The sequence below is a fragment of the Alligator mississippiensis genome, chromosome 2 (assembly GCF_030867095.1).
Source record: "Alligator mississippiensis isolate rAllMis1 chromosome 2, rAllMis1, whole genome shotgun sequence".
NCBI lineage: Eukaryota > Metazoa > Chordata > Crocodylia > Alligatoridae > Alligator > Alligator mississippiensis.
This window is the reverse complement of record NC_081825.1, coordinates 271,861,275-271,876,800: the sequence shown is the minus strand read 5'-3', so window position 1 is coordinate 271,876,800 and position 15,526 is coordinate 271,861,275. Positions and strand designations below refer to the sequence as shown.

Genomic DNA, 15,526 nt, shown 5'->3' with positions numbered 1-15,526 from the left:
ACGTGCCTCTTGCAGCATCTCAAAGTGGTTTCACGGGCTGCAAGAGGGACATGTGAGCTCATCTGGACACGCCCATAGAGTCGAGCAAGATTAAACCACAGACAGCAACATCACAACATTTGCTCCTTTAAATGTCTTTTCTTACTATTTAATAATCATATTGGTGGAGAAAGTGGCCTCAGATACACATTGCTTCATGTCTTTTACCCCTCTGAATAAGACCTTGATCTCTTTTGTAATGCCATGAAACTTGATGTCAAAGGATGGCAATGAAAATTGCTTAGAGATTCTTATTTGCTGCTTCTTATGGATTTTAACATATCTTAAATCATTTCTCTATTTAGGTTTAGTCCAGATTCTCGTTATTTAGCAGTGGGTTCTAGTGAGAATGCAGTAGATTTTTATGACTTAACCTTGGGTCCCACACTAAATCGAGTCAGCTATTGCAAAGATATCCCAAGCTTTGTGATCCAGATGGACTTCTCTGCAGATAGCTGCTATCTCCAGGTACTTGTCATTTGAGATCACTCTTTACATTGTATATATTTTGAGATAATTGTGTATATCATAAATATACATTTAAATTTTGTCATTGAATGTGTTACTGATGAAAGTGTCAGTCTGCTAATATTTACTTGCCCAAATATGTTAGTGACAGATGCTGTGTACAAGATGTCTTACGAAGCTCTACCCTTTGTATCTCAGTCCTGATCAGCAGCTACCTGAGGTGTCTAAATTCAGGCCTTTCATAGTTAAAATGATAACTGTCCCAATTGGGGTGTTATTTTTGTTACAGGTTATGTAGAGCTCAGATAAAAAATAAAAAATGAGTTGTCTGGCCTCATAAGTATCTAAATGTGAGAAACAAATACAGGAAGGAGAAATATATTCCAGAATTACCATGAGACAGCAGTCATTCTTTCCCTGCTATATATTTTTCTTAATGTGTTTGGGTGTGCAACTTTTTGAAAAAGGGAAAAAAAATACTGCCTCACATCTAAAGATTATCGGGAAGCCGTGCCATGCCCAGCAGATTCCTGACCATAACAATGGAGTAGGTGGCCTGTCAGTACAAGCATTCTCTGATCAGCACTCAAACTAGACTCTTGTGGCTCCACTGTTCTATATCAGAGGTGCTCAACCCTTGGCCCATGGGCCAAATCTGGCCCCCAGCACCATTTCTTCTTGGCATCAGGGTACCCATGGGTCCATGGGGAGTCCTGTGGCCGATGACCCTGTGTGCTAGATGGGACACACAGGACAGTGCAGGCCCTTAGGTCCTGATCCTGGCACATGGGGGCAGCACAGGGCCGTGGAACCCAATCTTGGGATGCAGAGCTAGCAGGGCCCAATTTGGCCCATGGACCAGCTGTGCACCAATCATTTGGCCCACGGAGCCAAAACCTTGAGCACTGCTGTTGTGTACATACAGCCTCTCCACTTCCCCTGCCCCCCCCCCTTGATAGGTTATAAACCCAGCCAGGGGGCTGCAGATGGCTTCAGTAGTCCAAGAATATGCCTTGGTCTCAGGCTGGAGTATGAATGCCCCAGCCACATTCTCTTTTCCCTGCTGTGCCACCATTAGAGAGGAGGAATAGTATAAGAGTTTCATTTAGAGTGCTGTATATGTAAAGGACTTTCCATATATTTCACTTGCATATTAATTTTTAGACATTTTTCAGATAGCTTTCCTTTTTCGTATTCTGCATATAAACATTTTTGAGAGGTATCAGATCATTGCACAGGATACCTTACTGGATTTTTTTTTTCAAGGAAGTGTCCATTTCAGTGTCTCCTAGATTCAGACTGATAGTGTAGTGATAGCTTTCCCACTTGAAAGCACTTCCAGTATTATAACTCAAACTATTATCTGTGTTCATACTCCAAGGTTTCTACTGGGTCTTACAAAAGGCAGGTCTATGAAGTGCCTTCAGGAAAACAGCTTACAGACCAGGCTGTGATTGACAGAATAACATGGGCTACTTGGACCAGGTACATAATTCACAGTTTCATACTTGCTGCTAAAGAGGCCATTTCTTTTCTACCAAGAAAGAAAACTTATATGCATAAAGGATACTGGAACACTTATGTTTAATCAAGTGTGCTTTTTAAATACCTGTCTTCTGGCAACAGAATAATAGCATAGTACATGGACATAGTATAATGACTCTGGATATTGTTGGCACTTAGTCAGATCAGGATATCAGATGTATATAGGCTCTGACAGAAGAGTGCCTTCTGGATCTTTCTATGGCAACCTGAAAGGTCAAATGCATCCTGCTCTCCCAGTTAATTGAAATATGTTGTAGTAATAACTGTGACATAGAGCAGGATTCCAGGACAGATAAAACCTTGAAATTGCATCAAATATAAGCTATGTAATAGAATACAGGGCTCTAGGAATTCAAGTTTTATGTAGCCTATACTAGAGTCCATAATGGACAGGACTAAAGTACACACAAGTATTGCTATCTATAGACTTTATGGAACAACTATTTCTATTGTTAAAATGGTGAAACATTTCAGTCTGTTAAAAAATATAGGAAACATTTTAAGAACTGATAATATCGCTACGTAAAATAATAGATTATTAAGTTTGGAATCTTTTCCCAAGATTTTGGGGATATTTTTATTGCAGTTATTTATTTTATTTTTAAACAAATCTGAACTCACTTACCAATTTCGGGTCACTTTGTGAAGCATTTAAAATCACAATCCATGCAGAATAGTAAGTCTAGTCATATACATGCATCCATGCATTAACAGTAAGTGAAAAATCCAAAAATTGCCAACCCATATCCTTCTCTCCCAGAACAAAAGCTGGGGTTCTTGTATGTCCTGAAGGCTGGCACATTCAACTACGTTGCACCATAATGGGAGTCAGTCCGCTGCCAGCATTCCTCTTTAAACCAAATGCAGGGGACTATGAGTTCTCATCACACTTGGGGTAGTGTTGGACAGAATTTGAGAGTTTTCAAGTCATTAGATCCTGAGCCATTTTTGAACCTCTCCATGTTATGATTTAATATTCTATTGATTAACATAACTATATATTCCTTTGTTCTTTCATGCATTAGAGAAACACAGACAGGCCTAAACATATCAGCTAGGGACAGATATTCAAAAAGCCTTAACTTAAATTGATTCAATTTTTGCAGGTTAGTCTAATGTACAGAGATTGAACCAATTTGCAAGTGGATAGACATTCACTTTTAATCAAGAAATGCAGACACATGCCTGCAGTGGCTTAGGCTATAAGCCAGAAGGGCTCTAGAACAGCCCTCCCTTCCCTTCTTCAGTGCTGAGATGAGGGAGGGGAGGTTGTAAGACACCGACAGGACACTATAATTAGGGACGGGTTTAAAACCCCACCCTACCTGCACAGTCCCCAGACAAGATGTTCCTGGATGGGGAGGGGGAAGCAGCCATCATCAAGCTTTTCCTGGCTCACTGTTTAAGGAGCAGGGAGTGTTTCCAGCCCCCAGCTAGCTGGACTGTTTATGTGGACTGCATGCATCTGTTGATGATACTGAACTTTTCAATCTCCCTCTCCCTGCTTCTTCATACTTGCTACAGCAAACTGCAAGCAAGCCAGCAGGGAGCTGATAACACAAAGTTTATCAGCCCATCAAGAAAACAAAAGTCTCTTTCATTAGTTCAAGCTCTTATTAAACAGTTTTTTCCAAGGAAGGGACAGAAGGACATAACCAGCTTATCTGTTGATTAGCTCCAAAAAGCCCTAAGGAGACACTGTTCTGTTTGTCTTTGTCTCAGTGAATTTGGAGATGCACACACAGACACCACTCAGCATTAGCTAGTATGGGTGTGGCGTGACTGTGACCAGATGCTGGCTAGGGTCTGTGTGGCTGGAGTCCATGCTGTGGGAGAGGGGAAGGGGGTGAGGGGATCCCTGCTTGAGCAGCAAGGGGAGGGTGGGGCAGGGGAAAACGAGGCAGATATTGCTGTGTCTGAACTCTCCACCTCCTTCTCAGGTGGCCAGGAGCAGTGTGCTTGGGCTAGGGAGGAGAGGGGTGGGGCCAGCCTCACTCTCTGGAGCAGACATCCCAGCCCAGGGCTGAAAAGCATGCTGGAATGCTGGGGGACTCTGATTTAACTTAAACCAGGAAGGAATCTGGGACAGAAGTTGTATAAAACAGTTTGACCCAAATCAGTTAAGTCTGATACTATATTCAACCAGGTTTATCTTAAACCAGTTTCAGCCATTTTCAAGCTGGTTTGTGTGCACTGAACTTATGTTCTGTTACAGGTTTAAACCAGTTTCTGATCACTTAAGCCAGTTTTTGTGTAGCTTCTGTCTCTAGCCATCATAACTATCTTTTACAAGGTATTGTGCAGTAGCCTGAATGGGGAAAACATACCAGAACAGTTTTTGGCATCCATCTCAAATTTTCAGGGCTTCACCTATAAAGAATGAAATGCTTGGTTTAAGTCCATTTTGGGAAGTGTACATGTACAATGTGATTAGAGCTGGCTAGAGAGCAGCAATTCCATACAGAATGAAAACCAAACTTTTCAAAGGATTTTTCATAACAGGTTTTTCTTAAGACATCTGCTGTTGGAAAGAGGTCAGATATTCAGTTTGAGTCTATCTTTTTCTTGCTGGAATTAATGAAGGAGTCCACACTGGACTTCAGGAACCTTGCTATTGAAAACATCACTAAACTTATTTCAACCAGTTCTAATTGTAACATCTTCATTCAGCTACTTTACTGTGCTAAGGCACCTCATGTAATTGCCAAGACAGAAAAATAAATTATCTCATTGATCAATTTTAACGCTATTAGTTTCACACCCTACTTAAGTTTTTGCATTAGCTATATTATGCATCTGTCTCTCTCATCATTTTAAATTAACACTGGATCATAATCACAAACTAATAGAAAGATCTGTTTGTATTTCTTTTTCTACAATGCAACAGTTTCCAAGGGACCCTCTTGCTCTTCTCTTTCAGTGTTCTAGGGGATGAAGTAGTTGGAATCTGGTCCAGGCATGCTGAGAAAGCTGATGTAAATTGTGCCTGTGTTTCTCACTCGGGAATCAACCTTGTAACAGGCGATGATTTTGGCATGGTCAAACTGTTCGACTTTCCATGTCCTGAAAAGTTTGTAAGAACCTTTAATTTGTGTCAATGCAAAAAACAGTGCTTATGATACTGTGATTTCCTTAGAGTTTCTCTAGGGGAAGGGTTGATGATAATGCTTTCTTCTCTAATTTGTAGGTTTTAAATCTACCCATTTGATATTACCTCTGTAGTCTCCTGAGTATATTTGCTTTTCAGGTTTTTCGAAAACCTTGTACAATAGTTCTTGTTCTTTCTGAAGATCTTGTATAATAGCACAAGATTTCAAATCAATGGAGCACTAAAGATAGATGAAAAGATTGTTTCTTTCTCTCGCACATGCACACAAATATTTAGAGACAATTTAATAGCTGCTGCATTATACCCCAATGGTGGTTGTTTTTCATGAAATAACTCCTGAAACTAGGAGCCTATAGAACATTTAGGAGCCTGGGGATACAGTGCTATCTATATAGATAGGAACAAAGGCATATTTCTGTATGTATCTTGTAAACAAAAGAAGAGTATTCATGGCTTTACATTTGTTCTTTGTTTTAGGCAAAACACAAACGATTTTTAGGTCACTCAGCCCATTTGACTAATATTCGATTTACAAGCGGGGATAGATATGTTGTCAGTGCTGGTGGGGATGACTGCAGGTATGTATGGCTTTCCATTGTTCTGCCAAAGTAATTTGGGATTTAGTATAAACAGTTTTTAATAATGAAGAGGTAATATTAAGTCCAGTATCTGTCATTTAAAGCTCTAAGCTTGTTCTTGATGATTGTACAGGAGTAGTCACAGGTTCACAGCATGTGTTTTCTTCCTATTTAAGAGCACAACCACTAGTATGAACTGCTTAACATTCAGCAGAATAGAAAGTTAAACCACTTCTGCAAGTGCTAATAATGTTTGAAATCATTTTTTAAAATTTACTGGATAATAGTGTTAATAGAGGTTTATCTTATAAATATGCTAACCTGGCTGTATTTTTTTTTAATCTCTTGCTTAACTTCTTTTTTGAAAATACAGCTTATTTGTCTGGAAATGTGTGCATATGCCTCATTGAGGGATACATGGAGACTTTGCAAAAAGGACGCTGCATGAAGTAATAGGCATGAAAGACCCAGGATTGGAATGCGACACTCTTAAGTGCCCTGCATGCTTAAGAAATGGTGCTGATCCAAGACACAGAGTAGTCTGTCTCTGGAAGACAAATGGTTAGAGAGTCTGTCAGAGAGATGGACGGTTACAAATGTGCTCCGCCCAGTAGATTTGCTCTAGAACTGGAAAATCCAGGTTTGTATTCTTCTCACTGCCAGAGGTTGAAAAAAGCAGCACCTGGATAAAAGGGTTCTTAGCTAAAGAAGTGAGTTGTGGATCAATGTACAGTTTCCCAATACAGCCCTGGGTTTTATTGAAGACATATTTTGGACCTAGTGCTGTACATTGATATGTTTATTTTAAGCATGAATGTGTTTACTTTGAGTTCTGCGAACTGAATATCATTGAGAGAGAATACTCCATATTTTATTACTGAAAGAGAAACATCTAGCAGATCTTAAATAAAACTACACAGTATTTTAATAAGCACTTAAAGTAATAGAATGGGAAACATTTCTATGAGAAATCAAAACATGAAGCATTGTCAGGTGAAGAAGAAAAAATATTAAAGTTTGTTGCAGTATTCTTGTATTGAGGCCTGGGTCACGATCATGTCTAGTGAATCCTGTTGGATGTGCATGAATCCATTCTTCAAGGCTAGTTTAGTGTTTTTGTTGCACTTAAACATTAAATTAGTTCTGTGAGCAGAAGCCAATTTGCTCACTTTGCGAGTGCCTTGCCCACAACCTAAAAGTCTAACTCCAATTTTTGCCTTGTGAATAAAAGTGAACTCAGTGAAAGAGATTACTGCTGTGTTACTTGACTGGGCTGCTAGCCTACACTGGAAATGTTGAACAAGGTGATGATGATGATAGTATCTGTGATTGCTAAAGCTTGGGATTGCCACCAGTTGCAAAAATAGATTTTCATAGCAATAGGAATCATTGATTTTATTTTCTGAGCATCACTTGGGGATTCAGAGAAAACAGAATCTTTCCAAACATTGGTATTTTGTACAGTCTAATTTTTTTAAGAGGAATAACTGGCTAGAAGAGGTCTCTGTTTAGGTTTTGCTTCTGATTGTAATAATATCCCATCATACATTTCTTTAAAGAAGCCATCCATAGTAAGGCCATGAATCTGCTGTAACCCTTAAGGTATACTGAAAATTGCAAAATAATGAGACTCGAGAAAGAAAAAGCCTTTAAGGAGTGTTGAATTCCCAGACCAAGTTTCATACAAGCTGGTAAGATTGCTTCAACTGTTTGTCTGAATGGGTCATGTGGCAGAGCCATTTGCTAAGCTATGGCTTTGGGGTATTAGGCCAAATGGTTACTTTCCATACTATGTGAAAAGGGACAAAAGTGAGCAACTTGCCATGTGAGCTGGCAGTGCTATGCTTATTAATTAATAGCATTGGTTGAGGACATAGGGCTTTCAGAGTTTCTTTGAGGACTTTCAGAGTTTCTTTATTTGATTCCACAAGTCAGGCAGTGAGTAGACTCCTCTTATTCCCCTCTTCCCTTGTCTTACTCCATGTTCATGTTAAAATGAAACCAGTAAACCTCAGCACCCTCTGTAATTGTGTGTGTGTGTGGGGGGGGGGGTGGTGATGGTGACGGGAGGAATGGAAGAAATGTTATAAATTAGGTATGAAAGTAGAAGCAACTCAGCCAAACTTCTGTGCTCTGCCATGTCCAGCAATGCTTGTTGTTAAACACTGTATAAACTAGTAACCCAACAAACATCTTAAGATGGCATCAGGATGCTTTCTCTATCAAACTAGTTTAAGCAGAATTTTTCCCATGGAAAGTGCATTAAAGCAACTCAAGCAGGATTTACAACATACTGCTTTATTACTTTGACCGCTAGAGTGCATAGCCTTACTAAGCATGCAGTTGTGCTATAGGACCACAGCATTAGCTCCTGGGACCAAGGTCTGTGGCTCTGATGATGATCTCACAGTAACATTACATTGGTAACATCACTGACCAAGTGGAATCCAACATGATCTATATGGCTGTGTCCTCACCCTCATGGCAGAGTCAAGCTGTGTCTTCATTTCCCACATATGCCATCATATGAAAATTAAAAGTTGGCACTTAAGTCCTACTGCACCCACCATAGAGAAGCTGCCAGGGTGTGTAAACCTGTTCCTGGAGGTTCTTCATGCCTGCTGTTAAAGGGGGCGGCAGCCAACACAAAGCATCGGGGTGCCTCTGCATGCTTTGGGTTGGATGCAAGATGTTCTTTTGCTGACAGAAGAAAGAAGCTCTACTGCCCAGGGATCTGTGAGCCTAGAGGCACTCCCCCTTTCATCAGCAGTGTGACTAGGCCTTCCCCATGTTACTATTTTATCTTTGCCCTGTTCTCTTGCTGGCAGCGAATCCAGCACTCTTTAAATCAGCAAGTTAACCCAGAGAGCCCATTAGAGAAAGGAAAGAACAGACCATGCCCGCAGACCTAGGTCTGCTCTTGAAGATTATTTCCTTTTCTCATTAATTTAAATAAATTAGAAAAGGAAATTCCACATCTTGCTTAAGGGCTGGAATTTAAAACAAATCATCAACTCAGGCTTAACAATGATCCTATCAGAGGCAGCAGCTTGGAGCCTCGATGAGCAAAAAATTCTTGGCTTGACGAGGGTACTAATTAGCCAAAAGTAGTGTATCATTTAGCCTTAATCTCTCATTTTGTTGTAGTAAATCCTCATAATGCACCTTGTTTGGCTGTGGCAAAATAGGGAAACTGGACATTGCTTTTGGAATTCAGGCTGTCTGGATTGTGCAAAGTTCCCTCTTGATGCTTGAATGTATGCACGCAGCACTGCTTGTTTTAGCTAAATACAGACTTCATTACCCTGAGTAAGCCTGGGTAGTGCAAACAAGATCTGCACTACCAGAAAAGCTTAGACTGTCCCAGTCTAAGCATCAGCTGCCTAAACTGAATCTGGGTATGGTACAGAAATTAGATGGGCCTTCACTTATTCCTCACATAACCTACCTCTTATATATCTTTACCCAGAGAGTGGAGGACCTAGGTTCAATTCCCTCTGCACCCTCCCTGTTTTTGCAGATGTGCCATTATCCTGTAGAGAGTTGAGGATTCATTAGGTCAGAGCAAGTGTGAACATGACTCTGATGCAATAGCTAAGAGGTTAGGATGCTCACTTGGGTGTGAGAGGTCTTGATTTCCATTGTTTCCAGCCCCTGCTCCAAGGTCTGCTTCTCCATTTTACATTAAATAGTCGCTAGACAGAGCTGTCCCCATCTTCTTGGGCTAGTGCTCTACCACATGGGATATTACACAAGATCAGTACCATCTTCTCCAGCCACATTGCAAAATAAAAGAAGCATTATGGCATTCTTTGAGAGAGTAGGTTGTAGGCACTTTCCTTCAGGGGAGGATTCTGGGGAGTTGATTGCAAACAGATAGAGGCATCTTCCTGGAACCCTAAGCCAGACAGGATTCAGACTCCACACTATCACCAGCAATGCCTGCTGGCTGCTGGTAGGCAGCTTCCTGTTAAATGTGCTGCCTGTTGAAACCCATTTGGAGGAGCCCAACTGCCTCCATGCACCCACCTCTGAGGCATGATTCCAGTCTGGGACAAGATACCAAAGTCCTTTATTGGTTCCAGCCCTTAGAATCTATAACTAGTAATCTCCCCTTGACACTGTGAAAGCATGAGAACTCTGTTTATTTCTTGTACTTCTCTTACACAAGAAAACTTATGTATTTTGGTTTCATTTCTCAATGCGGGAGAAGTGACAAGCCTTAAACTAGGTTGAAAAACAATTTTTATCCATAAGCAATGCTATAGATGAACATCTTTGCATCCCTAGATACACATCAAGACAAATCTCCCATTTGGATCATAGCTAGACACAGGAGGGACATCAGCCCACCAACTGTTAGTGCAGACTTAGTGAAGGGGCATTTTGAGGGGCTAGATGCGTTCAGTTCAGTGGGCCCATATGAACTTCATCCAAGGGTGCTGGAGGAATTGGCCAGTGTTGTAGCAGAGCTGCTGGCACAGCTGTTCAAACACTTATGGTGGTCTGGTTAGGTCACAGAGGACTGGAAAAGGGCCAGTGTGGTCTCTATTTTCAAGAAGGGAAGGAGGGAGGAACTGGGAAACTATAGGTCAGTTAGTCTCACCTCTATCCTTAGGAAAACCCTGGAAAAAATCATTAAGGATCACATTTGTGGGAAACCAGCAAGGGAAATAATGCTCAAAGAAAATCAGCACAGATTCATTGCAGGTAGATTCTGCCTGACTAACCTTGTTTCTTTTTATGACCAGCTAACAAAATGCTTAGATGCAGGAGTCAAGGTAGATATCTACCTAGACTTTAAGACAGCCTTCAATATGGTATCGCATTCTGTTCTCATAAATAAACTGACAGGATGTGATGTAGATGATTACATGGTCAGGTGGGTGGCAAATTGGCTTGGGGTTGCACTCAAAGAGGGAGTGGTGGACGCAGCAATTTCAACCTGGAAAGATGTGGGCAGTGGAGTCCTGCAAGGCCTCGTCCTTGGACTGGTGATATTCAGTGTCTTCATCAGTGACTTGGACAAGGGTGTGGAGAGCACCCCGCCCAAGTTTGCATATGATACCAAATTATGGGGCAGAGTTAACATACCAGAGGGTAGGGAGCGGATCCAGGTTGGAAAAATGGGCAGAACGAAATAGGTTGCAGTGTAACAAAGACAAGTGCAAAGTGCTGCATCTGGGCAAAAAGAACCACCCACATACTTACAGGCTGGGGGATGACCTTCTCAGCAGCACAGCAGTGGAAAGGGATCTTGGAGTCATAGTTGACTCCAAGATGACCATGAGTCGTCAATGTGACTAAGTGATCAACAAAGTTAACTGCACTTTATCGTGCATTAGCAGATGCATGACGAGCAGGTTCAGGGAAGTGATGCTTCCCCTCTATGCAGCACTAGTCAGGTTGCAGTTGGAGTACTGCATCCAGTTTTGGGTGCTGCACTTCAAGAGGGATGTGGAGAATCTTGAGAGGGTTCGGAGGAGGCCACTAGTATGGTTAGAGGCCTGCAGGCAAGGCCATACAAGGAGAGACTGAGGGACCTAAATCTCTTCAGCTTTTGCAAGAGAAGGCTGAGAGGTTATCTTGTGGCTGCCTATAAATTCATCAGGGGAGGGCAGCAGGGAATAGGAGATGCTCTATTTACTAGGGCACCCCCTGGAGTAACTAGGAACAATGGCCACAAATTAACGGAGAACAGATTTTGGTTGGGCATTAGAAGGAACTTCTTCACACTGAGGGTTACCAGAATCTGGAATGAGCGTTCAAGGGAGGTGGTGCTCTCCCCTTCCTTGGGGGTCTTCAAGAGGAGACTGGAGAAGCACCTAGCTGGGGTCATCTGAACCCAGTGCTCTTTCCTGCCCAGGGCAGGGGGTCGGACTTGATGACCTACTGAGGTCCCTTCTGACCCTAACATCTGTGAATCTATGAACTTCTTGCTCGTGTTTTGGACAGCGAGTGAATCATACTGTGGCCTTCTTCCTGAATGTACCATCCCTAAGCAAAGGGAAGAAAAATATTGCAGGTCACACTGTGAACTGACATATTAGTTGTAACACTTGTGTTTTAGTGCTCCTGGCTGTGGTTCATATGCATGCTCTTCTATACCTGCAGACTCTTTATTTCTCTTTGCATCTTGTTTTCCCCCAATGGCTGTGATACCATCTGATTTTTTTTTTTCTCGCATGAATAGATGGAAGCATGCCAAAGTCTGCTTTGCACTCTGTACCAGTCTCTGTGGTACAGTCAGACCAAATCCCTTTCTTGCTTTTGGTTTCCTTGTACTTCTAGTCTCTTAACAAACTGGTCTTGAAACATACTCTGAATGCCCAATTATTTAGGAAAAAGAAAACAATGTATATATAATGTGGAGTGTGACTGTAGTGGATATGATTGCCCAAATCATTCATAAACAACTGAGTGAAATCGCAGCAGTTGACTTTTTTTTGTCTTGTTCACATTGAATTATTCAAAAATTGCGTTTTTAGAAACTGAGTTATTTATAAATGTATGATTGAAACAGGCCCCTCCCACCACAAGAGTGTAGATTATAATTCTCATCTACGTGTATCATCTAGGTTAAAACCACTAATCAGGATTGGGGCCCACTTAGTTGGGTGGGTGGCAACTTAAAAATATCCAGGAAGACAGAGTCATCCTTCCCCTATAATCTATGAAGATAGAGGTTGGGGGAAGGAGTATACCCATAGCATTGTCATTATTTTCATTTTTTTAAATTGAGAGGATGAGAAAATAGGAACAAGGAAAGTATATAGAGAGAAAAAACAGGGTAAAGGTTGGAGAGTGAGGTTGGCAGTAGTGAGGAGGGCTGTAACTGAGGGTGCAAGATGAAAGAATGAGTCAACCTACCACTACACCCTACTGCTATCCTTAGGGTCTACTGGCTGTGTAAGGCTGGTAGGGAGGAGGGGGCAGGACTTGGTGTCACCTGAGGGGTAGTTTGAGACTCTCTAATAGAAGACAACAGGGCATACCCCATGCCTTCATTCCTGGGAAGTTGCAGCTGCTCCTGAAAGGTAACTTGTGTCCTAATCTGTTGTTTTGCCACTCACATCCCACGTGGCTGTGAGAGAAGTGGACTTCTGGAGCGAGGAAAACCTCCCAGAGCAAGGCACGGTGGGGATTGGGACTAACCCCCAGAGCATTGGGAAAACCCTTCCCCAGCTCACAGCATGGACTGGGGGTATCTTTTCTCTCCCCAAAGTAAGCAAAGGGCAAAGTGAGGGGGGAATTGCATGGAGCCAGGCACACAGGAGGAATTCCCTTGCTCACCTGTGCTTTGCTTGGTGTAAGGAGAGGGAGGCAACACCCCACCCCAGGTCCTGCTCTGCACTGAGAAGGGCTTTTCCTGTGTGCCTGGCTCTGTTCTGGTGGTAACTGTCCCCACCCTGTGCTTTGCTCAGTGCATGGAAAGGGAGGGACTCCGTCCTTGCTGTGCACAGGGCAGGGGTTTCCCCAGGCACTTGGCTCCCTACTGAGGGAGTAATCTCCACACCCTTCCCTCCCTTCCACACACACTGTGCTTTGCTCCTCATGGAGGGATTTTCTTTGTGTGCCACTTGCTTGGCTCAGAGGAAGGATTTTTGCACCACCCTGGACTTTGCCCAGCATGGGGAAAGGGACTTGTCAGGCTGCCTGGCTCTCTGGTGGAGAAATTTGCACCATGTGTCTGGCTCTGCTCTTGAGGACGCTATGTGCTCTGTGTGGCAGGCCAGTAGGGGGCGCTCCTGCATTGACCCACCTCACTGCGCCCGACCACCTTCCAGGCTCCGAGTGCCTCCCTTGGGGGCCTCACATCTGACCAACCCCCTTCCTGGAGCACACCTGCTAGCCTGGGGGATCCACTGCCACCACCCAGGGCTCTGGACTGATTTTGGCTCTGTGCACCCTGGGTAACACAGGCCTAGTAGCCCTCAAGGGTACTTGATTCACTTCAAGAAGTTCGGAAGCTTTCCTCAGTCAGAAGGACAAGTAGCGGTCTCCCTTAGTCAGCCAAACCAAGGTGACCCCCAGGCATAATCTAGACCCACTCCCAATAAGTCTTCCACACTAGGTACAAAGAACTTTATTAGTTACGGAGGGTAGGGTTAGAATAGGGTACAGGGTAGAGAAATCCTATAGATCAAACTCCCCTGGTTGAGTAGCCTTTGATCACGCATCTGAGTTACTGCAAGCTAAATATCTAGTTAGATCTCAGGTAGCTTACAAGTATCATCCAGAAGCAGTTGGAGATTCCCTCTGGAGGCAGGCAGTTCCTTGATCATGAGTTTTGAGAGAGAGAGCAAGTTTCAGATGGTCCAGCTCTTCTCCCTCTCTGAGTCTTCCTCATGGCTGCTGCCCCCTCCTCCTGGGCAGTCCTTAACTTATGTAACCCTTATGACCTCATTTACCTGATCCAATGGAGACCAGCACCTGTTGGCTGCCAGCCAACCAATTTGAAATACATCACTAGTTGCTGGGCAGACTGGCAGTTCCTAGCTCCCCAGGGAGCAAGCCCCTCACCCAGGTATGTGATGCCAGCCATGTAGGCAGAGGTAGCAGGTTTCCCCCCTCCCTCAGGAATGTCTCCAGCTCAGGTTACCTAAAGAGATAGGGTAAGGTGTGTATCCTCTGCTGGGCCCATCCTAACCAAATTGTCACAGAGTTTTTGGGGAGAAACAGAGGTGGCCTTCTGCCACACTCTTTGCCCAGAGCTAAGAGGCCTCCTTGACTCAGAGAAGGGATTACCCGCTCTTTACCCAGTACCAAGGGGCAAGACGGGGATTCCCCTTCCTCCTCACCGCTTTTGCCCAGCTCTGTCCTAGGGGGCTAGAGTAGAGGGACGTTAACTACTGGAGTCCTGTAACTCCGAGCTGTGCTGCTGACCAGCTCTTCAGCAGCACAAGCTGATGTGCCACTTCCTTCTCCTTGACAACATGCCCTTTTGCCCGTATAGCTGTGCACATGGCATGATATTTTCATGGCATAGGAAAAAACATAACGTGATTGACATGATTTCTACCAGGGCCCTGAGTAATTGTTTTTGTTGGTGACTGAAGACAGGCATCCTTTATGCTGTAATAAACTGAATAACACTAATGAGGACTTGCTGTAACTACAGGTTTCCCTCGATTTATGCAGATGCATTCCCAGGAAACAGCACACAAATTGAATTTGCATAAAGCGAACCCAGTTTACAATGAAACAGACAGGGATGTGTTCCCACGGCGGTGAGGGAGGGAGTGAGGCTGGAGCTAGGGAAGGGGCGGGGAGAGGAGCACAGCCCAGTGGCTGCAAGCAGGCGGCATCTGCCGCTCCCAGGGCTGCAGCATGGGTGGCACCGGGCTCTTCATGGCACTCGGGGTGGGTGGCAGCCCCGGGAGTGACTGACGCCAGCAGCCTGCAGCTGCTGGGCTGCACTGTGCCCGAAACTCCACTGTGTGGCACAGCCCAACACCTGCAAGCAGGCAGCATCCCCCACTCCCAGGACTGCAGCAGGGGTGGGCAGCAGCCTGCAGCAGGAGGAGAGCAGGATGGGGTCGGCAGCCACTTCAGGCTCTTCTCTGCACTCAGCAGCAGTACTGGGAGGGCAGGTTGTGGGGGGCTATGGCAGATTGTGGAGTGGCAGCAGCCCCGCTGCTGTTGCCATGGCCCACCGCCACCGCCGGCCCCAGCCTGCAATGGCCACTGGCCCCAGCCTGCTCTCGTCCCGCTGCAGGCTGCTGCCCACCCCTGCAGCCGCCCTGGGAGCAGCGGACACTGCCTGCTTACAGCCCCTGGGCTACAC

At 44.0% G+C, this 15,526-nt stretch overlaps 1 protein-coding gene across 1 annotated transcript in view; it reads left to right on the top strand.

The window, feature by feature from the left end:
* The window catches only part of EML5 (EMAP like 5), a 231,977-nt gene extending 216,752 nt beyond the window's left edge, over positions 1-15,225 (top strand). The window contains exons 38-42 of the mRNA XM_019481686.2: positions 345-507; positions 1,889-1,992; positions 4,973-5,126; positions 5,639-5,739; positions 6,113-15,225. Coding sequence (XP_019337231.1) covers positions 345-507; positions 1,889-1,992; positions 4,973-5,126; positions 5,639-5,739; positions 6,113-6,149 — 559 coding nt within the window. The 3' untranslated portion in view covers positions 6,150-15,225. The remainder of the gene's footprint in view (positions 1-344; positions 508-1,888; positions 1,993-4,972; positions 5,127-5,638; positions 5,740-6,112) is intronic.
* The last annotated feature ends 301 nt before the right edge of the window (positions 15,226-15,526 follow it).